Source organism: Triticum aestivum, chromosome 1B (assembly GCF_018294505.1).
Source record: "Triticum aestivum cultivar Chinese Spring chromosome 1B, IWGSC CS RefSeq v2.1, whole genome shotgun sequence".
NCBI lineage: Eukaryota > Viridiplantae > Streptophyta > Magnoliopsida > Poales > Poaceae > Triticum > Triticum aestivum.
In genome coordinates, this window is record NC_057795.1 from 495,650,881 (window position 1) to 495,678,165 (window position 27,285).

General features: G+C 44.5%; 1 protein-coding gene across 1 annotated transcript; it reads left to right on the plus strand.

The window, feature by feature from the left end:
* Positions 1–23,860: 23,860 nt before the first annotated feature.
* LOC123079155 (uncharacterized) lies at positions 23,861–25,206 on the plus strand (the record flags this gene model as incomplete). Its single annotated transcript, XM_044501840.1, has 3 exons — positions 23,861–24,097; positions 24,228–24,430; positions 24,524–25,206. Coding segments are annotated over 3 exons (951 nt in total), but the record flags the coding sequence as incomplete, so codon positions are not given.
* Positions 25,207–27,285: the final 2,079 nt, after the last annotated feature.

Genomic DNA, 27,285 nt, shown 5'->3' on the forward strand with positions numbered 1-27,285 from the left:
ACTTGGGGCAGTTCCGCTTCCAGTGACCAGTCTGCTTGCAGTAGAAGCACTCAGTTTCAGGCTTAGGTCCAGACTTGGGTTTCTTCTCCTGAGCAGCAACTTGTTTGCTGTTCTTCTTGAAGTTTCCCTTCTTCTTCCCTTTGCCCTTTTTCTTGAAACTAGTGGTCTTGTTAACCATCAACACTTGATGCTCCTTTTTGATTTCTACCTCGGCAGCTTTTAGCATCGCGAAGAGCTCGGGAATAGTCTTTTCCATCCCTTGCATATTATAGTTCATCACAAAGCTCTTGTAGCTTGGTGGCAGTGATTGGAGAATTCTATCAATGATGCTATCATCCAGAAGATTAACTCCCAGTTGAATCAAGTGATTATTATACCTAGACATTTTGAGTATATGCTCACTGATAGAACTGTTCTCCTCCATCTTGCAGCTGTAGAACTTATTGGAGACTTCATATCTCTCAATCCGGGCATTTGCTTGAAATATTAACTTCAACTCTTGGAACATCTCATATGCTCCATGACGTTCAAAACGTCATTGAAGACCCGGTTCTAAGCCGTAAAGCATGGCACACTGAATTATAGAGTAGTCATCAGCTTTGCTCTGCCAGATGTTCATAACATCTGGCGTTGCTCCAGTAGTAGGCCTGGCACCCAGCGGTGCTTCCAAGACGTAATTCTTCTGTGCAGCAATGAGGATAATCTCAAGTTACGGACCTAGTACATGTAATTGCTACCATCATCTTTCAACTTTGCTTTCTCAAGGAACGCATTAAAATTCAACGGAACAACAGCACGGGCCATCTATCTACAATCAATATAGACAAGAAAGATACTATCAGGTACTAAGTTCATGATAAATTTAAGTTCAATTAATCATATTACTAAAGAACTCCCACTTAGATAGACACCCCTCTAATCCTCTAAGTGATTACGTGATCCATATCAACTACACCATGTCCAATCATCACGTGAGATGGAGTAGTTTCAACGGTGAACATCAATATGTTGATCATATCTACTATATGATTCACGCTCGACCTTTCGGTCTCCGTGTTCCGAGGCCATATCTGTTATATGCTAGGCTCGTCAAGTTTAACCTGAGTATTCCGCGTTTGCAACTGTTTTGCACCCGTTGTATTTGAACGTAGAGCCTATCACACCCGATCATCACGTGGTGTCTCAGCACGAAGAACTTTCGCAACGGTGCATACTCAGGGAGAACACTTTTACTATGATAATTTAGTGAGGGATCATCTTATAATGCTACGGTCAATCAAAGCAAGATAAGATGCATAAAAGATAAACATCACATGCAATCAATATAAGTGATATGATATGGCCATCATCATCTTGTGCTTGTGATCTCCATCTTCCAAGCACCGTCATGATCATCATTGTCACCGGCGCGACACCTTGATCTCCATCGTAGCATCGTTGTCGTCTCGCCAATCTTATGCTTCTACGACTATCGCTACCGCTTAGTGATAAAGTAAAGCATTACAGGGCGATTGCATTGCATACAATAAAGCGACAACCATATGTCTCCTGCCAGTTGTCGATAACTCTGTTACAAAACATGATCATCTCATACAATAAAATTTAGCACCACGTCTTGACCATATCACATCACAACATGCCCTGCAAAAACAAGTTAGACGTCCTCTACTTTGTTGTTGCAAGGTTTATGTGGCTGCTACGGGCTTAGCAAGAATCGTTCTTACCTATGCATCAAAATCACAACGATAGTTTGTCAAGTTGGTGCTGTTTTAACCCCTGTTCAAGAATTCATCCGATTAATCAATTAACTTCCTGATTAATCCCTACTCGTAGGGTCACTGAGTAGCCTATAAACAGATAAATCGTCTGATTAATTGATTAAATGGCCGATTAACTTGCCGATTTGCCGATTAATCCCCTACTCACCAGCCAACCGAGCAGCTACCAGTTAACGATTTCCTCAACAATGGTTTTAACCTTCGCAAGGACCGGGTGTAGCCACACTCGATTCAACTAAAGTTGGAGAAACTGACACCCGCCAGCCACCTGTGTGCAAAGCATGTCGGTAGAACCAGTATCGCGTAAGCGTACGCGTAATGTTGGTCCGGGCCGCTTCATCCAACAATACCGCCGAACCAAAGTATGACATGCTGGTAAGCAGTATGACTTATATCGCCCACAACTCACTTGTGTTCTACTCATGCATATGACATCTACGCATAAAACCAGGCTCGGATGCCACTGTTGGGGAACGTAGTAATTTCAAAAAAATTCCTACGCACACGCAAGATCATGGTGAATGAGAGGGGAGAGTGTTGTCCACGTACCCTCGTAGACTGATAGCGGAAGCGTTATAACAACGCGGTTGATGTAGTCGTACGTCTTCACGGCCCGACCGATCAAGCACCAAAACTACGGCACCTCCGAGTTCTAGCACACGTTCAGCTCGATGACGATCCTCGGACTCCGATCCAGCAGAGTGTCGGGGAATAGTTCTGTGAGTACGACGGCGTGGTGACGATCTTGATGTTCTACCATCGCAGGGCTTCGCCTAAGCACCGCTACAGTATTATCGAGGTGGACTATGGTGGAGGGGGGCACCGCACACGGCTAAGAGATCGAAGGGATCAATTGTTGTGTCTATGGGGTGCCCCCCTCCTCCGTATATAAAGGAGTGGAGGAGGGGGCCGGCCAAAGGGGGGTGGCGCGCCCAAGGGGGGGAGTCCAACTCCCACCGGGAGTAGGACTCGCCCTTTTCCTATTAGGAGTAGGAGAGGGAAGGAAGAGGAAGGAGGGAGGAAGGAAAGGGGGGCCGGCCCCCCTCCTAATTCGGATTGGGCTTGGGGGGGTGCCCCTCCCTTGCTCCTTTCCCCTCCTTTCCACTAAGGCCCAATAAGGCCCATATACCTCCCGGGGGGTTCCGATAACCTCCTGGTGATCCGGTATTGTCCCAATCTCACCCGGAACCTTTCCGGTGTCCAAATATAGTCGTCCAATATATCGATCTTTATGTCTCAACCATTTCGAGACTCCTCGTCAAGTCCATGATCATATCCGGGACTCCGAACAACCTTTGGTACATCAAAATATATAAACTCATAATGAAACTGTCATCGTAACATTAAGCGTGCAGACCCTACGGGTTCGAGAACAATGTAGACATGACCGAGACACATCTCCGGTCAATAACCAATAGCGGAACCTGGATGCTCATATTGGCTCCCACATATTCTACGAAGATCTTTATCGGTCAGACCGCATAACAACATACGTTGTTCCCTTTGTCATCGGTATGTTACTTGCCCGAGATTCGATCATCGGTATCTCAATACCTAGTTCAATCTCGTTACCGGCAAGTCTCTTTACTCGTTCCGTAATACATCATCTCAAAACTAACTCATTATTTTCAATGCTTGCAAGGCTTAAGTGATGTGCATTACCGAGAGGGACCAGAGATACCTCTCCGACAATCAGAGTGACAAATCCTAATCTCGAAATACGCCAACCCAACATGTACCTTTGGAGACACCTGTAGAGCTCCTTTATAATCATCCAGTTACGTTGTGACGTTTGGTAGCACACAAAGTGTTCCTCCGGTAAACGGGAGTTGCATAATCTCATAGTCATAGGAACATGTATAAGTCATGAAGAAAGCAATAGCAATATACTAAACGATCATGTGCTAAGCTAACGGAATGGGTCATGTCAATCACATCATTCTCCTAATGATGTGATCCCGTTAATCAAATGACAACACATTTCTATGGTTAGGAAACATAACCATCTTTGATCAACAAGCTAGTCAAGTATAGAGGCATACTAGTGACACTCTGTTTGTCTATGTATTCACACATGTATTATGTTTCCGGTTAATACAATTCTAGCATAAATAATAAACATTTATCATGATATAAAGAAATAAATAATAACTTTATTATTGCCTCTAGGGCATATTTTCTTCACTTCAAAACTAGATCCCATGTTGATAGGTTTCGATGAACTATTTTCTTACGAAAGAACAAAACTGAAGCACTTTTTTTCCTTTTTCGAGAGGCACGACCATACCTCTCATGGGATCAAATCCGTGCTTCCATGAGAGGAATATATGTCCCTCTCGCGGAAGGAAAAAAACTTGTTCTTTTCCTTTTCGTGACACACGACTGTGGCTCTCACGGAAGCCAATTCGTGCCTCCATGAGAAGTAAATGTATGCCTCTCTCAGAAGAAAAAAAACACATTTTTCCTTTTTATTTTCTTTTCAAGAGGCACGACGTTGCCTCTCGCGAAAGCAAATCCGTGCCCCACGAGAAGTAAATCTGTGCCTCTCGCAAGGAAAAAAGAAAACACGTTTTTTCATTTCCGAGAGGTACAACCATGCTTCTCGCGGAAGCAAATTTGTGCCTCCACGAGGAGTAAATCAATGCCACTCACTGAAGGAAAAATAAATAATTTTTTCCTTTTCTGAGATGCACAACGTGCCTCATGAGAAGTAAATATGTGCCTCTAGCGGAGGGAAAAAATAAGAACACATTTTTCTCTCTTTCCCAAGAGACACGAACATGCCTCTCGCGGAAGAAAATCCGTGCTTCTGTGTCTCTCTGGAAAAGAGTTTTTTTCCCTTTTCTACTTGTGCCTCCACAAAAAGTAAATCTGTGCCTCTCACGGAAAAAATGAAAACTTATTTTTTCACATAAGTTTTTTGTCCAAATCTTAAGAAAAACTGTGGGAAACCAAAAAAACCAATGTTTTATATCTAAAAGCTAAAAGCTCATACATAACAAATCCGGAGGAAATGTCCAGAGTGCGGCACGTGGTGGCGGCTGAGAGCGTGCCACTTGACGCGCTCACCCCCCCCCCCCCCATTCCAACTGACCCTTATGGAGGCTCCCGAAAAAGTACTCCTTGATTAATTGCTCCTGACAGACCGTATTTACTTAGCCGACTCTTTTCTAAAAAAGCCGGCTATGAAAAGGCCCAAGCCTGAACAAGCGCGGGAGCTAAGGCCGACTAGTGTCCGAAGTCCATTATGCGATTCGACGCATTGTATTCTTATTTTCGTAGCTTTCCATTTAATAAAAGGGTATGGCTAGGTCTCACTCAACTGAGATTTAACAAAGTCTCAGTCAAGTGACATAACTTGCAAGAGAAAAAAAACTGCAAATAAATTGTTGCACGTATCTTAATGTAAGATCTCTTGACTGAGACTTAAAAAGACCGTTAAAAAAATAGCTCTCGGGTTTGTTCCATAGCACCCAGGCATCTTTTCTGGTGTGAGAGCATCTACAACCGGACCTCTCAAACCCGCCTCATACGTTCGGAGGGGCCGCCTGGTCACTGCCCGGTCCTGATTCTTTGACCCAGACAGACCCCTCAAATGGCCCTCAAACATCCGGGCTGACCGACACCCCCATATCCAGCCGAAATATGGAGGCGCCCGGGCGCGCCCGCCACGTCGGCCTGACGACAGGGTCCCACGCAAAAACGCCCAAAAACCCAAGACCCAATCGGGCTATTTAAGCCGGCCGGCATCCTGCAACCCTAACCCATCTCCGCGCTGCTAGTCCGAGCCCATCCATCTCCTCTGTCTCCTGCTCCGGCGCTCTTCCCACTGTCAGACGCTTCGCCCACACTCCAGCACGCCGCCATGGTCCGGAGCAAGAACACCTACTACGCCATGCTGACGCCAGAGCACTGCTACGAGATCCAGCAGCAGATCCAGGCGAGGCAAGTCGCGCGCGCCGCCCGCATCGCTGTCGGGCTGCCTCCGGACTCGCCGGAGCCGGAGACGGAAGAGGAGCAGCCAAGGGAAGAGGACAAGGAGAAGATGTCTTCGATGGAGGTGGAGGAGCCGGAGGAGCTGGTGGAGTTGGACCAACAGGTGCCGGCCTTCAACTTGGAGCGGGCAGAGGCGAAGTTCATCATCGCCTAGTCCGACGAGATGGCGGAGCAGCAGGCCATCCTGGAGTCCATCCAGGATGAGGCCTATGTGAAGGCCAACCGGGCGTTCCTCCGGCGGGAGCAGAGGGAGTCCGATGCACTCTTTGCCGAGCTTAACATGGAGGCCGGAGTAGAGCACCCGGAGCTGTAGCTGCCGTCCATGCTGCCGGAGCCGGGCACGGAGATCGTCGTGATCTCTGACAAGAGGTGCGGCTACGATCGTTGTAGTACATATGTTCTACTTCTTTTGCATGTCTTTATATGAATATAAGTATCGAATGTGGGATGTACGAATGCAAGAAGTGAAATATGAGGCATGCCCACTCACAGTCCGCGGACGCGCTGGACGCGTCCACGGATGTTTGAGGGGCCATATTTGTCATATGTGGCTCTAGATGCTCTGAGGTTTTTAGTTCCACTTTAGCTACATTTCAGTGAGCTGACTTTTAATTTTGTGGTCAATCGATTTTCTGTTCGTTAGACGTGCTTTGAGATCTATGATGTTTTCTTTCTTTTTATGTTTATTCTGTTGTGGGCTGTGTGGAATCATTGAGCCCTATTTTGGGTCAGTCGAATTGCTTCTTCAGCTCATTTTTTTCTTCTGGTTTGCGTTTTTATTTTTTTATTTTTTGCTTTTCTTTATTGATTATTTTTTGTTTTGGTTTTTGCCTGAGTGTAATTATATACATACAAACACTATATAATATGTGCCAAAATTTTATGATTTTATGATTATTTTTGCATGTTATGATAAAGTGTAATTTCGGTGCAAAGTTGTCACATGTTTTTTTTAATTTCTCTCTTCTTAAAGGAAATACCAACGCCAATAATTCATTCCTTTTCAGAGAAAAAATCATTATTTTGATACTGTTTGTCTTTACTTCATTTTGATTGTACTTTAAGGTTATACCAATGCCACTATTCATTTGTTCTCAGATTTTGTTTTTATAAAAGTTCCACTTCTATATACTTATTCTTGCATATTTTTAAACAACGCAATTTTTATGTATATTTGTACAAATTTCGTCAGTGTTTTTTAGATTCCTTTTCCCATTTTTTTTGTTCTTAAATGGTTGAAAGTGCAACTATCCCTGGGTGGTTTTGGTAATTCCTAACAACATATGTCTCATTGAGCTAATGCTATTTCAAGATAAATACTTGAAGAAAAGCTCAATGATTGGCATGGCATGGATGAGACAAGTGGACCCCTCAAAATGCCAATACTATCAAGAGGGAATGAGGTGTTGATGAATGAGTTTTTGCTCAAAGTGCTTAGTGATATGCTCCAAAATCCCTCAACTACTTTCTCACAACCACATATGTTCCAAACCAAAAGTCAAACGCGGCCCCACCGAAACAGTCTATCCGGCGCCACCGAGTTCAGTTGTCATAGCCATTGCCACACACCCTAGTCTTTTCGGTCTCACCGATGGGGATCTCGGTCTCACCGAGATGGGATTGTAATCTGTCTGTTTCCCTTTATAACGTTTCGGTCAAACCGAGATGAGCGATCGGTCCCACCGAGATTGCAATGCAAACTCACTGTTTCCCTTTCGTAACGTTTCTGTCCAACCTAGATGAGCGTATCGGTCCCACCGAGTTTGTCTGACCAACTCTCTGTGTGTCTATTACCAAAATCGGTCTCACTGAGTTTGTGTAATCGGTCTCATCGAGATTACGTTATGCCCTAACCCTAACCATATCGGTGCCACCGAGTTGACATGTCGGTCCCACGAAATTCCTAATGGTCACATTATTTACTAAATCTGTCCGACCGAGTTTCAGAATTCGGTCCCACCGAGTTTGGTAAGTTGTGTGTAACGGTTAGATTTTGTGTGGAGGCTATATATACCCCTCCACCCACTCTTCATTCATGGAGAGAGCCATCAGAACATGCCTACACTTCCGACATACATTTTCTGAGAGAGAACCACCTACACTTGTGTTGAGGTCAAGATATTCCATTCCTACCACATAAATCTTGATCTCTAGCCTTCCCCAAGTTGCTTTCCACTCAAATATTATTTCCACCAAATCGAAATCCTGTGAGAGAGAGAGTTGAGTTTTGGGGAGACTATCATTTGAAGCACAAGAGCAAGGAGTTCATCATCAACACACCATTTGTTACTTCTTGGAGAGTGGTGTCTCCTAGATTGGTTAGGTGTCTCTTGGGAGCCTCCATCAAGATTGTGGATTTGAACCAAGGAGTTTGTAAGGGCAAGGAGATCGCCTACTTCATGAAGATCTACCCTAGTGAGGCAAGTCCTGCATGGGCGACGGCCATGGTGGGATAGACAAGGTTGCTTCTTCGTGGACCCTTCGTGGGTGGAGCCCTCCATGGACTCGCGCAACCGTTACCCTTCGTGGGTTGAAGTCTCCATCAACGTGGATGTACGATAGCACCACCTATTGGAACCACGGATAAAAAATCTCCGTGTCAATATTGTGTTTGCCTCCTCAAACTCCTCCCTTTACCTTCATATGCAATTGTTTTACATTCCGCTGCTATACTCTTAGGATTGCATTTGTAGGTTGATTGCTTGACTTGTGCTAAGTTGCTAAAATCTGCCAAGAACTAAAATTAGGAAAATGCTAGATTTTTATTTGGTCAAGTAGTCTAATCACCCCCCCTCTAGACATACTTTCGATCCTACAAGTGGTATCAGAGCTTTGATTTCCATTTGCTTTGTTTCCATAGCTTTTGGTGGTCATAGCCTTGGTTTCATAACCTAGCTGAGTATGGCGTCTAGCGAGGGAAATTACCACCGTAGAGGTCCTTACTTTGATGGTACTAATTTTGCTAGTTGGAAGCATAAGATGAAAATGCATATTCTTGGACATAACCCCGCCGTTTGGTCTATTGTGTGTATTGGCTTGCAAGGTGAATTCTTTGATGGGATAGAACCGAACCGTGAAGCTACCGCGGGAGAGTTGAAGATGCTGCAATACAATGCTCAAGCTTGTGATATTCTCTTCAACGGACTGTGCCCTGAAGAATTTAACAAAATTAGCCGTCTTGAGAATGCAAAGGAAATTTGGGATACTTTGATTGACATGCACAAAGGTACTGACTCCGTCAAGGAATTCAAATTGGATGTGCTTCAAAGTCAACTTGACAAGTTCAAAATGAAGGATGGTGAAGGCATCGCTGGGATGTACTCTAGGCTTGCTCTTATCACAAATGAGATTGCTGGCTTAGGAAGTGAAGAGACGACCGAAAAATTCATCATCAAGAAGATCCTAAGAGCCTTGGATGGAAAATATGATACCATGTGCACATTGATCCAAATGATGCCAAATTACAAAGATCTCAAGCCAATCGAAGTCATTGGAAGAATTTTTGCTCATGAGATGTCACTCAAGGATAAGGAGGAGCTCCACAACAAGTCAAGTGGTTCTTACAAAGCCTCATGTGAAGCTCCCACATCATCAAGTGAGAAACAAGCTTTCGATGAAGAATTGAGCCTAATGGTGAAGAACTTCAACAAGTTCTACAAGAGTAGAAGCAAGGAAAGAAGTTCCAAGTCAAGGTCCTACAATGACAAAAGATCTTCTAGTCATGAGCGCAATTGCTACAATTGTGGAAGACCCAGACACTATTCCAATGAGTGTACGACTCCCTACCAAAGAAGAGAAGATTCTCCAAAAAGAAGTAGTAGAAGAGAAGAATCACCATCAAGAGAAAGAAGGAGTAGAGATGATCATTATGAACGAAGAACATCCTGGAGAAGCAAGGATTCGTAAAGGAAGGACAAGTCATCAAGGAGCTACACAAAACGAAGACATCAAGCTCATGTTGGTGAATGGGTATCCGGCTCCAACTCCGACAATCACTCCGAGAGAAGCTATCACTCCAATTCCGAATATACTCAAGATGAAGGTGTTGGTCTAGCAGGTCAACCAACTCCTATGGCATATTTGACTCACCAAATGAAGGAATTGGAAGATGCTTCATGGCCAAAGGCCCAAAGGTATCACAACCCGAGTATGTTGATTTCAATAGTGATGAAGATGACTTGTTAGGTGATGATGATTTACTTGTTGACAACTCTAGTGATGAATACTATGATGAAACATCAAATAATCATGCTAATCAAGATAAAACAAATGATAATGATAAGGAGAAGATTGAGAGCCTAACTAAAGAACTAAACACTCTTAAGTTAGCTCATGAAACTATCTTGGAAGATCATCGAGAACTTTTAAAGACTCATGAGAAGTTACGCTTTGAAAAACTCAACCTTGAGAAAGAGCATGAGATTTTAAAGGCAATCAATGATGATCTTCGCAAGAAAAGTTCTTCTTACATTTCCAAGCGTTTACTCTTATCTACTTACATGCCACAAGTCAAGTCTAGTAACAAGAACAAGAAAGATTCTTCTTCTAGTAGTAACAATAATCATGCTAAATCCAATGTTGTTGCTTCTAGTAGTTCTCTTGATTCCACTAATGATTCTCTTAGCCAAGTTACACTTGAGCAAGAAAATAGCTTATTGAAGGGAATTATAGAGAAAGGTGTTTACAAGGGCCTTGCCGGAAGTAAGCAATTCGAGGAAATTGTACGCAAGCAAGGAAGGCACCGGAAGAATCAAGGTGTTGGTTTTGAACGAAAGTTCAATGCCAATGGAGTTGAGTGGGAAGAAGATCAATACCCCAAGATGAAGTTTGTTCCTCAACAAGAGAAGTATGATCCTACTTCTTTCAAAGGAACACAAGCTCAAGATGATTTTCCACCACAAGATCACAAGCAAAAAGGCAAGGACAAGCTTCAAGAGGAGATTGATGCATTTGAAGAAGCTCCTAAGGCCATGGTCAAGTGGGTTTCCAAGACTACATCAAGTTCTACTTCATCAAGTACAACTACAACTCCAAGGATTCCCATCAAGATGATGTGGATCCCAGAGAAGAAGAACTAGAGAGTTCTTGAGGGTGACTCCGCCAACATACTTCACTCATATCATTTTGGCAAGGACAAGTGCAATCAACTTCCACATCTTGCACTAGTTCAAGGAGTCACAAACCCTCTTGTTGGTAAGACAAGGGACAAGGTAACCTAATGCTTTCATGGACATCATCTTGTGTGTGCATCATTCTATGTCTATGGATATCCTTGTTTGCTCCTTGTGGGACTAACCCGTGTAGGTATTAAAAGTGCAACTCACTCCAATGGATTGCTCCAAATGATCTACATCAACATTGAGCATCCACATCTTCAACATCTACATGAAGTCATCATCGACAAAACCCAAGGTTAGTTCATCCCTCTTAGGGGGGATCTCACATCTAGGGGGAGCTTTACTCTAAGAATTGAGCTAAAGCACCTCTAATGGTGTGAACACAACAATGCTTTTTGTAAAAGTGGTAACCCCACTTGTGCTTAAACGATGAGTATGACCTATGATCAAATGTTCTCATTTGAAGTCAATATACTCATATATAGATGACCTAGTCATCGCCAATTATTTGATAGATGCTAGAATTAGTTGTGCATGATTTGCCACATATTTCATTTGCCATTTTATTGTGTGAGCATGTTGGTTGCATATTTTACTCATTCGAGGACATCCACTTGTTGTTTTGATTGTTTGGTTTCTTTCCTTTTGCCAAGTGGATGGACAAGAATGCCTAAGAACCTTCTCTAGCTATCTATGCTTTTCTCATCTCAAACCCTGTTCATGCTACATCACAAAGTTTGATCAAGTCAGATTCGAACCACTCTGTGTGAGGAGCACTCGGAGTCCCCAATTTGTCATAGACTTAAACTTCCAAAACCTCTTTGTGTATTTCGGTCTGACTGATTCACCCTTTTCGATCATACCGAGATCACTAAGTTGATCTAGGTTTTCAACCTCGGTGCAACCGATTAGAACCTTTCGGTCACACCGAGTTCAGTAACTGCTTGCAGTTTTGCATCTCGGTGCCACCGAGTTGTTCCACTCGGTCACACCGACAGGGTCAGGCTATATATACTCACTGGTCAATTTTTGGAAATTTTCCGAAACCCTTTGCCCGCGCATAGCCTGCTCTGCCTCTTCGGGTCTCCGGATCGTCCTCTTCGCCGCCAACGACCTCCCTCCGCTGGTCTCCGCCGCCGTCAACGGCATTCTGCCCCACCATTGCCGCCGTAGCAAGTTCACCGCATAATTAGGGTATGAACTTGACACTTTGTGCTATTCTTTAACTCCGATTCCTAGCACATTGCTTTGCCATGATTCTTGCCACGTTTGAAATCATCCTATCCAGCGAAAACTTCCGTAGATTAGATTTGATTTGAAAATTTAGGGTTAGGTTTCCACCGAACTCATCTCGGACCGATCGAGTTGTAGAAATCGGTCTCACCGATTTGGCTTAAGCCATTGCACATGCGATTTATGGTCTGACCGAGAATTGCAAATCGGTGTGACCGAGATCAATTCTCTGTGAAACCCTAGCAGTCTCGGTGCCACCGAACTATGACTCGGTCTGACCGAGTTCACTAGTTTAGGTTCCAAAAGCTGCTTCGGTATCACCGAGTTTATAAATCGGTAGCTCCGAAATGCTTTCTGTGGAAAACTAAAACTAAGTTTTTGACTCAATTGTCTTGCAAAAACCTCTGTACTTTGTGATGCTCATCTACTCTACCTCATCTATATCTATTCACAGGGTCTGCTGTCAGTGAGTTTGCAAAATGTCTGATCAAAGTGATAGTCAGAACAAGTCAGAGGAGCAAGCTCAGATGAGTGAGGGCACTAGTCCCTCAAGCAGTTATGATGAGGGTAGCAAGAGCACTCCCAGCAATTTGCCAAAAGCAGCCACCAGGACAAGGAAGAAGAAAACCTCAGATTCTGAAGATGAGGATTATGTGGCTATTGAAGATGAGGCCACTTCAAAGAAGAAGGTGTTGAAAAAGGAGTATGGCACAGCTGCTACCACAAAGCCAGGGATGAAAACAAAGGTTCTAGCAAGAAGAGTTCCTATGTCAAAGGCCATCCACTCAAGAGACTTTGGGATCTAAACCCAAAAAGGCTGTTGCAGAAGGAAAGAAGAAGGAAAGAAAGAGAGGGAGATGGTGCAAGAAAGTTGACCCAATGGTAGAATTTGAGAAGCACTCTTCTGATGAGGAAGAAGAAGAGGAAGAGGATGCTGCGCCAGCACCCAAAGCTCAGAAGCTCATGGGAGATGCAATTAAGTCAGGGGCTGCTCCATCTAAGCCCAAAGCTGCTCCCAAGGCTGCTGCTCCAGCTCCAAAGCCTAAACCCAAGAGGAACACCAGAAGTATACCTGCTGCAGAGAAGAACAAGGCCCCAGTGCCTGAAGCTGCTGAAGAAGAAGATGATTCACTTGTTTTGAGTAAGTTAAAGCCCAAGATTCCTGACCATAATGATGCTCATCCAGTAGCTGAAGAAATGCACATCAGAAAGGATGCTGGACTAAGATTGTGGAGACAGTCAGATCCATATGCTGTGAGGAGAAGGACAACAGTTGACTACAGATTTCACACAAAGGAGCAACAAGATTTTTATGAGACAATTTTGCTTGACAAGAAGCCCATTGTGTGTGACATGAGATGGATCAACTGGACTACATCAAGAAAAATGAAGGTCACTATCCAGGAGTATATGACTGCTTCAAAGCATGTGGAGTTGATGAATTTGTTGCCCATAAGCTCACCAAGTGGAATGATGAGCTCATCATGCAGTTTTACTCCACAACTCACTTCTACCCAGATGGGAAGATCATCTGGATGTCTGAAGGTACTAGGTACCAATCCACTGTTGAAGAATGGGCTCAGTTGATAAATGCCCCAAAAGAAAATGAATATGACTTGGACGTATATGCTGAGAAGAAGAAGTTCCACAACTCTATGGCACACATGCATAGAGAGATCCCAGATAAAGCTTTGGAAACCCACAAGCTTGGATCTGTACACTTCTTGTTGTCTGGTCTGCCTACAATCAACTGGATCCTTAGGCACACATTGCTACCCAAGTCTGGAGATCACAAGATGATCAGAGGACATGCTATCAACTTGCTGCATTTGTTTGATGTGCCTAAAAAATTCAAAGTCATGAGTCTGATTATGGAAACAATCAAGAGAACAGCAGCTGATCAGAAGAGAAGTTGAGGGTATGGTCCACACATTCAGGAGCTCATCAACTCAAAGATGGGCACAGGCACACATATATTGGATAAGGAGCATCTACCCTTATATCCTGAGTTTGAAGATAACACAATTGAGATGAATGAGGAGGAACCATCATCTGTGCAAGCACATGAGAAGAGAGAGAAGGCAAGGGCAGAGAAAGCTGCAAAGATGCCAACTGCTGAAGAGGCATCTCAAGTGTTCCTAAAGAGCAAGCAAGAACAGCTTGTCTATCTGATTGCCTCCACCTTGAGAATTGAGAAGGGCTTGGCCACCCTGACTCAAAACCAGGAGAGTTTGAAGAGGATCATTGAGCAGAAATTCTATGCTCTTGATGTCAAGGTCACTGAGATCCAAACTGCAGTTGAGCAACTTCAGGTGGATGTGGAGGATAAGAAGGGCAAGTCTACTACAGATGCATTTGCTAGAGTGCCTAGAGGACAGAGATCTGCTGCAGTGCCTGTTCCAGATACTAGAGCTACATCCTCTGCACCAGCTGCCACAGCTTCAGTGCCACCAGCTCCAGCAGCCACTCCACCAGCTCAAGCTACATCAACTGATGCTTTCGTCCTTGGAGTCATCTCTACACCACCTCATGAAGACTAAGCCCGAGAGTCGTTAAGCACTATGCATTTTTTTGAACTTTTTGGTAACTTGTTGCCAAAGGGGGAGAAAAATGTATAGATCATAGGCTTCAAGAGAGAGTGTTGCTTTTGATCTCTCTTGTTTTTGGTGGTTGAACTTCTTTATTGTGTGCTTGCTTGATACACTATGTCTTTTGTGAGATACTTGGATGATCATGTGTTTGATCATATGCTATGCTACCCTTAATGCTTGTTGGATGATATTATCTCTTATATCCTTATATGATCATTCACTTTGCTTGGTGATGAGTGCATATGTTAAATTATTATCATTTTGAGCGCTCCACCAAGATGTATGTGACATGAAAGAGTAACCCATGGTTCTAACACATTGTGTATTTGCAGTCCAAAGCAAATTTTAAATAGTGCACAAATTTAGGGGGAGCTCTTACTTATCACATACTTCTCAAAGAGAAGATGTTTTTCAATCTTATTATCATTTGTCAAAGCTTTGATCTATATGTTGTCATCAATTACCAAAAAGGGGGAGATTGAAAGTGCAACTATCCCTGGGTGATTTTGGTAATTCCTAACAACATACAACTCATTGAGCTAATGCTATTTCAAGATAAATATTTCAGGAAAAGCTTAATGATTGGCATGGCAGGGATGAGACAAGTGGACCCATCAAAATGCTAAGGACAAGAGGATTGGCTCAAGCTCAAAGCACAAGACTCTACATTTTACTTTTAGTGATCCAAAATCACATTGAGTCTATAGGAAAAGCCAATACTATCAAGAGGGGATGAGGTGTTGCTGAATGAGTTTTTGCTCAAAGTGCTTAGTGATATGCTCCAAAATCCCTCAACTACTTTCTCACATCCACAGATGTCCCAAACCAAAATTCAAACTCGGCCCCACCGAAACTGTCTATCCGGCGCCACCGAGTTCAGTTGTCATAGCCATTGCCACAAACCCTAGTATTTTTGGTCTCACCGATGGGGATCTCGGTCTCACCGAGATGGGATTGTAATCTTTCTGTTTCCCTTCGTAACATTTCGGTCAAACCGAGATGAGCGATCGGTCCCACCGAGATTGCAATGCAAACTCACTGTTTCCCTTTCTTAACGTTTCGGTCCAACCGAGATGAGCGAATCGGTCCCACCGAGTTTGCTTGACCAACTCTCTGTGTGTCTATTACCAAAATCGGTCTCACCGAGATTACGTTATGCCCTAACCCTAACCATATCGGTCCCACCAAGTTGACATGTCGGTCCCACTGAAATTCCTAACGGTCACATTATTTACTAAATCGGTCCGACCGAGTTTCAGGATTCGGTCCCACTGAGTTTGGTAAGTTGTGTGTAATGGTTAGATTTTGTGTGGAGGCTATATATACCCATCCACCCACTCTTCATTCATGGAGAGAGCCATCAGAACATGCCTACACTTCCAACATACATTTTCTGAGAGAGAACCACCTATACTTATGTTGAGGTCAAGATATTCCATTCCTACCACATAAATCTTGATCTCTAGCCTTCCCCAAGTTGCTTTCCACTCAAATCTTCTTTCCACCAAATCCAAATTCTGTGAGAGAGAGTTGAGTGTTGGGGAGACTATCACTTGAAGCACAAGAGCAAGGAATTCATCATCAACACACCATTTGTTACTTCTTGGAGAGTGGTGTCTTCTAGATTGCCTAGGTGTCACTTGGGAGCCTCCATCAAGATTGTGGAGTTGAACCAAGGAGTTTGTAAGGGTAAGGAGATCGCCTACTTCGTGAAGATCTACCCTAGTGAGGCAAGTCCTTCGTGGGCGACGACCATGGTGGGATAGACAAGGTTGCTTCTTCGTGGGTGGAGCCCATCCGTGGACTCGCGCAACCATTACCCTTCGTAGGTTGAAGTCTCCATCAACGTGGATGTACGATAGCACCACCTATCGGAACCACGTATAAAAAATCTCCGTGTCAACATTGCGTTTGCCTCCTCAAACTCCTCCCTTTACCTTCATATACAATTGTTTTACATTCCGTTGTTATACTCTTAGAATTGCATGTGTAGGTTGATTGCTTGACTTGTGCTAAGTTGCTAAAATCTGCCAAGAACTAAAATTGAGAAAAGGCTAGATTTTTATTTGGTCAAGTAGTCTAATCACCCCCTCTAGACATACTTTCGATCCTAATGGTAATACCAATGCCACATATTCATTCTTTCTTTTGTGGGTATTTTTTCTACTTTTTTTATTCCAGTTTTCTGTTTCTATGTGTTTTTCCTTTTCCTTTTTACTTTACTTTTATTGGTTATTTTTTGTTTTTTGTGGGTTGTAGCTTTTGTTTTTTGTTTTTTGTTGAGTTATCTCTTTTCTTTATGCGTTTTTTGGGAAGTTGAGTGTGTGTAAATATATGCACACAAGTACTACATGTAAACATTATATTAGAGTATGGAAATTTCACTACTATATATTTCTTCTTATATATTATAAAAAGTGCAATTTTTGTACTAATCTTGACAAAAAATTTAGTTTTAAGTTTTTATTTCACTTTCTCTCTTATTTAAGGGTAATACCAATGGCACTAATTCATTCCTTCTTTGAGACTTATTTTTTTATGTAAATTCTATTAGTATATGTTAGTTCTTGCATAGCTATAAAAAGTGCAATTTATATGGAAATTATGTGCGAATTTTATCAAGATTTATTTTTCATTACTTTCTTCTTAAAGGGTGGTACCAATGTAGAAAATGCCAACGGAGGCCGAGCTCCAGGGAGCTCGGTATTTTGAAAAAATCAAAATTTATATTTCAAAGTTTTAGAAAAATTCAAAACAAAATTCCACGGTAACTTAATAGATTTTTGCACGAACGTATATGAAAATTATTTGAATTTGTTGTGATTTGTAGGCTGTACAAAAAAAACAAAAATCCGGCCCAACAAAAAAAATATTGGCCCATTCTAGAAATACATTTTTGTCTTTTTTCTGTACGCCACGTGTGAAAGTATTTGGTTTTGAATTTTTGCACAGACGCAATACACATGTGTGAAAGTGTATACAAACAATTTCAAAAAAATTCACCTTGTGGAAATTTTTATTTTGAAAACGAGCTCCGTGGAGCTCGGCCTCTAAAAGCCCTCACCCGGTACCAATGCCACTACATCATTCTTTTTTAGAAAATATTTTTGTGCGTGTTTAAATAAGTATACATGCAAGTACTATACACCATGTGTGTAAATTATAGTACAGTGCGAAATTACAATATTATATGTTCGTTGTTTGCATATTACTAAAAGTGCAATTTCAGTGCAAACTTGTGTGCAATTTCATTATTCCCTATAAAACTTTATTATTTTGATTTTGTTTTAGTTTTTTATTTTCTTTCTTCATAAAGGGTTTCATTCTTCCATAGAAAACTTTATTATTTTGATTTTGTTTTAATTTTTATTTTATTTCATTTTCTTTCTTTAGAGGCAATACCGATATCATTCCACTATTATATCTTTATTCTTGCATATTATAAAAATTCAATTTATGTATAAACTGCGTGCAAGTTTTGTCATTTTTTTTGTTTTCTTCTTCTTGAAAGGGAATGCTAATGCCGTTAATTCATTATTTCTTAGACAACTTCTCTTTTGATTTTTTTCCGTGTGTAAGTATACATGCAAGTACTATATAATATGTGTGTAAACTATACTAGACCGTGAAAATTGCACTATTATATGTTTATTCTTTGCGTATTACTCCCTCAATACCGGTGTGATTCAAATGTAATGTTATGTGCACATTTTTTACTTTCTTTATTTTAGTACCGGTGCTACTAATATATTCTTTCTTACAAAACTTCATTATATTAATTTTCTTAATTTTTATATCATATATAATTACTGATAACTTATAAAAACGTGTGTGTGCACTTATGTGTGATGCATGTACTCATTTCCATCCAGCAAAAAAGTTCAAATGCATGCATATACGTAGGACCCACCATTATAATGCATGACATGCGAACAATTGTTTGAATGCATGCATGCATGTATCCGCAGCCAAGCTTGCTCCCCATAGAATGAATTGTACGTAATAAAAAGAAAGTGACTGACCCTAAAAACAATCAGTCGACTGGCACGTACCTTTGAGTTCTCGCCGTCTTCATGCCGGTAGCTCCCGGATTTTGCGAGCGAATGTGGGGCGCATCAGGCATCACGCGACGTGTCCGGGCAAGCCTCCGCAGAGTCACACTTGACTTGAGGTCTAGGCACGTTGACCTCGAGCCAAGCAAAACCCATTTTACTTCTTCCCACAAGGACAAGGACCTCGAGCGCAGCAATCCTGGACCAAGCGTACGCGTTGATCAGTTTTGTCTGCTCGTCGTAGCGCCAATAACGCGTAGAGCACATGCATTCGATCTTACCCGATCGAGACATCCTGGAGCTCTTCTGTACATGTTCACGCATCGCCTTCCTTCCAGTCGTTGGTGCAACGAAAAGCAGGATCCAAGAGCACAGCAGTGCGCCGTAACAGGAAGCTAGCTAGGCCCGCTGGATGGAGGAAAATATACATGTTGGTCAACTAATTGTACAGTCATCGATACCCTTAACCGGTTAAGCGACGGGCTACGCATCATGTATGTGTATCCCGGAAGAACATGGGCAACTTGCTCATCACCGTGCACATTATTTGGTCAATGGTATAACTTGTTTGAATTGGTCAGAACCAGCTGCCAAGGCCATCAATGTCAGATGTCAACTCCAGCTCGAAATATGCAGCGTCCAGACGACCGGTCCGTCGTGCCCACTAGGAAGAACCAGTGGTCTGCCTTATCACTTGCAGATCAGAAACAAAAGATAACGTGTGTTTGAAGTCGTAAAACGCGTACGCGAGAGACGGAGAACGTGTGTCCAAATGGCAAAAGAGATTACCGCGAATGACCCGAGCTTCTGCGTTGGTACAAGTTTTCTTGAGCTGTCAACGAGCCGCTGTGTAGACAAATGGCCTGAGCTCAGTAACTATGTATAAATGAACGTGCATTACATCATAGACTTGCATAAATGCGTGATGGCCTTTGATTAGATGACCAGTTCAAGCTTTATCTCCCTAGGTCAAAAGGGGGAGAAAACACCAGCAACACACCTCACACTTAAGTAGTTTTTCACACGTAAACGTCGAAGGCTTCATTAGATTAGATGGTTGGCTCGTATTACTAGTATTGATTTAAACACTACCTACCTAATGATTTACTATCTCTGATCTTAGAGCATCTCCAATAAATGATGTAAATTTGGAGATGTAAAAATGGGTGTAGTACAATTTACATCATCAAAGAGTGCCTTTACATCTTAAAAAAGAGTCAACTCCAACAGATGATGTATATTTGTGATGTAAACCTCCTACTCCAAAGATGATGTATATTTGGTGATGTAAACCTCCTACTCCAACAAATAATATTGTCGAACAGGTTGCATGCGAGGTGGAAGAAACCAGCCGGCGGCATTTCAGAGTGTTGATGGGCATCACAAAGCACATCTAGGGTGGGCAGTGCTGCTTCAACAGTCTATGGACGGCCGTGCGGCTGCCGGAGGACTCTGCTCGCAGCGATGCAACGGCGAAGACAACGACAGACAAACTGCCGGTTCATCAGGTTGCGGTGGTTGCATGGCTGTCCTACTAGCTTCAGCAGTGGGCAATGGCTACCAGGGATAGCGGACGTGAGCTGCTACGGCCATTATGACCGCCGAAGCTCAGGTGAACCTCCGAATCGGTCACGTGGTCGTCGGCGGGGCAGACTCAAATCGGCTGGTCGTCATCGGCTAGGGAGGCGCGACTGGCTGCGGGGATATCCCGCGGGTCGTGGCGGGGTCGGGGATGGACGGACGAGCGGCGGCGGCATTTCCGGTGGCAGAGGCGGGCGGTCATCGGCTAGGGCACGAGTGGCCGCGGGGATAGGTGGCGGGGTCGGGAATGGAAGGACGGGCCGTGGGCGACGGTGTTTCCGGCCAGAAATCACCAGCGGCGGAGGCGGACGGGCGGTAGGCATGCGGGCGGAAGGGAAAGAAGGCAGTTGGGTTGTTGGCGCACGACAGGCTGTTTTACATCACCTGGAGATGAAGATGCAAATTTGCATCTTCAAGTGTTGTATTTTACATCACTTGGAGGAGGTGATGTATTGTTTTTTTTTTGCATCTACGTCATCTGTTGGAGGTGCTTTTTCAGGCCTTGGAGACGTATAAGTTAGTTATTTTTGCATCTATATCATCTATTGAAGATGCTCTTAAGTATAAGGTGTTTTGTCAGTTTGATTGCTGCCACCTTCTGACTATTTTTTTAGCAAACTTCACAAGTTTACACACGTGCAAATTATTACAATCAGGCCACTTTCGGCATAACCACAGCTTTGTCATGCACACCATCAGAACTTACGCCCACATGGCACAGGCACACTCGTTGAATATGTAGTTCTATAAGTGGCTTTGTGATAATACTTTCTTTTACATAGTTACTGAGCTCAGGCCATTTGTCTACACATCAAACTTGTACGCCCAACTTGTTCTTGTTTGTACTATGGTGCGACATCAACGATGGCCTAAATAAGATAACATAATTAAAACGAAAGTGAAATCCCGTTGACAAAGTTGCGGATCTTCACAAACGAAAGTGAAATCCATTAACTAATACGGGTTGTGTGCACAAGTGGCAGAATCACGCGACTTAGGATTCGAAGCAAGTGTTGGAAGATTCTGCCATCTCCAGCACACAACAAATATCCACTTGCTGCTTCTTGGAGAAGCCTAGAGAATCTTTGAGCAAAGTCTAATAAACTTAGTTATGATTTTCTTAACTAAATTTGTATTAAATGAAACAATGAATATTAATATTTTATATTAATTGTCTTGACAATTTTTGTTGTCTGAAGACTTACATTTTAGTGGCACTGCACAAAAGAACATGGCCAAGAGGTTTATGAAGTAGGAGAGAGATCGGTGAGAAAATATTTGTCGCTCTCAACTTTGTTAAGAGGCTCAACTGTGAAGTGTGTAGCTTTGGCTAGTATTCTCGAATTGTTGGTTCAAAATCTAGTTTGTTAAGAGGCTCAACTGTGAAGTGTGTGCCTTTGGCTAGCATTCTCGAATTGAATTTTGTTATGAAAAGCAATGTGCAAATGAATGATTATGCATGTGCAGTCCTCAACATCATCCTCGAGGAAGCGAAGCTATGGGTCGCCGCGGGTGCGAAGAAACTAGGGAAAATTATAATATGATAGTAATTGCCATGCGGTGTTGTATGGACACTTGTAAAACTCCATTCCCCTCTTAATTAGTATATGAGGAAAATCTTTTACCCCGTTTAAAAAAATGATTATGCATGTATATTGTGTTCCTATTTTTCTGTCAATTTCGTTTGCATTGCTGGGAGCATACATAAATAAAGCGCATGCATGCAATGGTGAATAGAATCATTATCACTGAAAGGCTGGCAGTCATAACTAGTACAACATCACTTACTGGCTGGTTGCCCGGCCTGTGATTAGCAAGTCATCACTGATCCCGAGACACTGATCGGTTAGAAACTCGTCTGTGATGATACAATCTGGTTGGTCGGTGGTGTTTGGATCTGTAGTAGTGTGAAAGCTTTGTCCCGAGGGGGGTCAGTGCCGATGATCTTGATGACCGCAGGCGTCATTTTCTCCGTGAAGGCGTTGTCAAAGGGGTTCTTGACACTTGCCCTGGGTCACCTTGGCTCACGGTTGTTGGTTTGTGTTTGGTGGTGGAGTCTAGTTTTCATTTGGGTTTGCTTGAGTTCGTCGTCAGATTGTTTGCTTGATTGTCCCCCATTTAATCACGTAGTTGTGGTTTTCGGTCTAGTTTCTATATAAACCGGGTCCACTTGATGATTTTCATTTCTTAATCAAATCACAGGAGCATCATGTGTACCCTTTTGATGATGTCCTTGAAAAAGTGAACAGCAAAGACCAATGAAATATGAAAATGTACACCAAGGCTTTTAGAAGTCATACTCTAGCCCCACCCTTAGAGTCTCAACCTTCTTCTAGGGTCATCTCAAAGGTTCTTAAGAATCCCATTAAGTATCCAACGGAAAAGGGAGTAAAAAAAGATCATGACATTGTAGTCAAGAATAAAAAATTACCTAATTACGGGCAACCTCCTACGAACCCCCCCTACGGACTTCCCCTCCACGACCTCCCACCAAACCCCTCTCCCTTGGATTTTTGTGTGTGCTCCTCCCCTCCAACCAGATGTTAACACCTCATCTTGTAATTATAAGCCTACAACCCTCCGACGAGATGTTAACACCTCATCTTGTAATTGTAATCCTACGATTAATCGTAGGTGTAGCAAAACTTGTGAAGAATACATCATCTGCAAGAAAACTACTGAATGCTTCGTCATGAAACGCTTCAAACTTTTTTTGTTTGAAAAAAGACATCTCTGATAATTATCAAGGAAAACATTTAATCAATACAATGTAAAGATAACAAGATACAAAATGGTTTAGAAAAATAATAATATCACATGGAGAATCATATTGGACTTCTATCTCCTTCGGTTGTACACCGTCCGTCGGAGCTTGAAAATTACATCGAACCAACAATACGGGAGACGCAAATATGCAAACATCATCGCCATACTATGTTTTGAAGACTGTGATAACCATTCACCGCTAGAAATGAGATCTACTAATCATCAAAGAACAATGAAGACCAAGAGACAAAAGGACTTCTAAGTCGACTTAAAACAAAATTGAAGTCAATTGAGACTTACGCAAACCCCGGTCGACTGGGAGCGACGGAACCAAAACGAGCACGGCACGCCATTGCAAGACAAACAAAAGGATCGACTGGCCATTTGTGGGATCAGAAGTCGTCCGGGCCAAAACCCACTGGTCCCCAATGTCTGGATGGCCCACTCGTGGATGGTACCGATAAAACCAAGAGACATTTCGGCCGCACCGTACCGGAATTAGCATGCTAGAGATCCATCGCTGTGGACGCAGTGTGAAACAAATCGGACGTACTAGTTACCGCGCCGGCAGAACCATGGATACAAGTCGTGAAGGCGAAGCTGTCTACCATGTCAACTTCCCAAGGGCAATAACTTTCTTGATTACGCCCACGTAAAAGACGTAATGATGGAGGAATTACGCGGAACTTGGGCAGAACGTAGTTGATGGCGACCGTCGTAGAAGTTATGCCCTTCCTTGACATCGGCTTGCACCAACCGAACTACGCGCGTCAGCGCCGGTGACCTTGTATGCACGCCCGGGCTCCCTGTATATAAACCACGGGTGCACGCCAGTCGATCACAACCCAAAAGAGGTCGAGATTCCATCGAGAGCAGTGGCCATGAAAATGGATCTGAAGATGATCATCGTGTGCTCGGTCGTCGGCTCTCTCGGGGTGCTGAGTGCCATCCTGGGCTTCTCAGCCGAGGGCACCAAGCTCACTGTAAGCTACCACACTCAGTACTTTCATCTCTCCTTGCGTACTGTTGTGCATGTGTGTCTGTGAACTGTGGTACGTGCGCGCGCATTTGTACATGTACACGTCTTATACTCTGTTGATGCATATCTTGCAGGTTTCGGACTTGTACGTGGGTGGAGGGCTGTGCCTGTATCCGCAGAACCCGGCGCTCGGGCTCGGGGTGTGCGCGGTCATCTTCCTGGTCGTGGCCCAGATCGTCTTCGCGGTCGTCGGCGGCTGCTGCGGCTGCTGCAGGTCCCGCGCCATCCCCTCCGAGACCAACCGGATCATCGGCGTCGTCTGCGCCGTCTTCTCATGGTGAGTGATATGTCGATCCTCCATGGATAAATCAGGAAGCGCTCGCTAGGCGGATCACTGTTTACGGACTGAAACGTGCATGCATGCATGCAGGATCATGGCGATAATCGCGTTCGCGCTGCTGGTGACTGGCGCGGCGTGGAACACCACCGGGGCGCGGGACCCGTCACCGTTCGGACTGTGCTACGTCCTTAAGGACGGCATCTTCGCCGGCGGCGCCGTGCTCACGCTGGTCGCCACGGCCCTCGGGCTCACCTCCTACGTCATGCTCCGCGGGCAGCCGGCCACTGCCACCTCCGCCGCCGCCGCGCCCAAGGAAGGCGAGCAGATGCCTGCGGGCGCCGCCGGGACGACGATGGGGCAGCCGCAGTTCCCGCAGCAGCCTCCCCAGGGGCAGGGGACACCCAACTACCCGCAGTACTCTCCACCGCCCCAGGGGCAGGGGTACGGCCAACCGCCGAACCCTCACCACGCCCCTCCTCCGGCACAAGGACAAGGCTATGGAGCGCACGCACCCAACCAGCAGCAGCAGCAGCAGCTACCCCCGCCTCCTGCACGACGCTACGGGCAGTACCCTCCCCCCAAAGGAGACGAACAGGTGTAACGCGCGCCGTTTGATCAAACGATGCATCGATCGTGCTATACTCCGTGATTTCTATCGTTTTTGTGAATGTAACGTGTGTTTCGCTCGACCTCACCGGAGGACCTGTATTCTTGTTTTACTTTTAGAGGATCAGTAATGCTTGTTTGCTGCTTTACGTTTGCAGTTGAGATCTCTCCTATAATCTTCAGAGAGTCAGCAACGCTAGAAGTAATGCTTGCTTTGCCATCGTGTTTTCAGTTTAGATGTCAAGTTATGTTGAAAAAGACGGTTTCACGACCGGGGTCAGCAACGCTAAAACTAAAGGCGGCTGCTACAAATCTACCGAATGATTTCTCTAAAAAATCATCCACCTAGCCTGCCGTCAGATTCCAAACTCGTAACCGTCCGATCTCCCCTACATCATCTCGTCCTTCCTCACGTCCGTGCACCCCATCGTAGCACAGCAGCGCCATGACCACCAATTGCAGCCACAAAATAGCAGCGCCCCGGCCCTCTTCCCTTCCCGCACCGCATCTGCGGGGACGACGGTGACTGCAGTACCAACACTCTTCCCGGCGACTCTCCTGGTGAGCTGGATCGCAGCACTTTGCTGATGCTGCCACCGATGCTCCGCCAGCGACCAGTTCGCAGCAGGCTACTAGCAGCATGTGCGCTCTCTCCGGCAAGCTACCATGCAGCACTCCATGGCAGCGCTGACGGCCCCCAACGAAGCTCCATGGCCGCACGACGCAGCGCGGCAAAGCTTCATCGCAACACTGACAAACTCCCCGACGCTTTATTGTAGCGCTATGGCAGCACGGCAAGGCGCGACCAAAGCTTCATCGCAGCACGGACGAGCCCCGGAGATGCTTCATTGTAGCTCCATGGCGGCACCGCATGGCGTGGCAAAGCTCCATTGCAGCACCAACGGCCTCCATTGATGCTCCATGGCGGCACCGCGAGGCAAGGCAAAGCTCCATCGCAGCAACAACGCCCCCCCGACGAAGCTCCATTGCACCTCCACTGTCGTTGCATTATAGCATCCACCGCCGACGAAGAACTTCCGTTGCAACGCCGACCGCTGATTTGCAGCAGCACGAGCGTACGTTGAGATGCTGCGCCAGTGTGTTTGAGGCTGCAGAGGAAGGAAGCGAGAGGAAGTGAGAGAAGACACTTGCAGCAGTAGCGGTGCGATATGGTGGTATTCTAGCAGCAGCAGCAGCAGCATGCGGTAAGCGGCGGCTCTAGTGGTTGCCAGCCAGCCTGCAAGAGAGATGGGTTAGAGAAAAGGGATTGGATAGGAGAGAAGAAGAGGTAGGAAAATCCTATGGGACGGGGCCTCATAGTGTCCCTCCTGGGCCCCTCCTCAGATTTTGACACGTCATCAATGGCACACATCTTAAAGCGAGCCTAATTCCCTAATTAATTGATACGTACATCAACTAGATATTGCGCAGTATTCGTACGATACAGTATCAATCGGATCGATATTTTCCATCTAACGAAAGAGAACGAACACGGCGATCTTCTCGCTGGCTCGCCGCTGCATCAGACCTTGGCGCCATCGCGCCTTATCCCATGGCGACCCCTCCATGCGCCGGTGACGACGACCCTCACGGAAACGGCGGCGCCGTCGTGAGCTCTCCCTGCGCCGGTGACGCGGACGTGCTCGTCGTCCCTCGCGGAACCAATAGCAACAGCCACATAATGATGTCCACCGTCTCCACCACAAGTCTGCCAACACGGCAACGCCGGCGTGGGCGGCAAGCCAGCCATCTCCCCATGGCGACCTTGCAGATTTCTAGTCATTCTGACATTCGGAGATGTGAACATTCAGAGATCATTAGACAAAAATATTCAGAGTTCTGTGATCACAGTATCTATGCGTTGTGATTATAAACATTCAGATATTTTACCACATGAAAATTGATGTTGAGCTTCTTCAAATTCTGTCAGTAGTATGTGGCATCTTAAGACTGAATGTTGACATTGGCCAAACAATTGGAATTCCAACGAGAACTTTCTGATATTTATTGATACATGATAAACTTTGGGTACGTTGAGAGGGTTATTTATCAGTACATTCTGTTGTAAGTTTCAGACCTTCTGTTGGTGATGGATACGCGATTACAACCGACGCTGTATTGTGTAACACAGTAGCTAGAGCAGAAATGAAAGCTAATTGTGATGTCGACCAGGACCAAGAGCTGAAATGAAAGATATAGCGGTGATGCTGATCAGGATCATCAGTCTAGATAGCTCTACTACATTC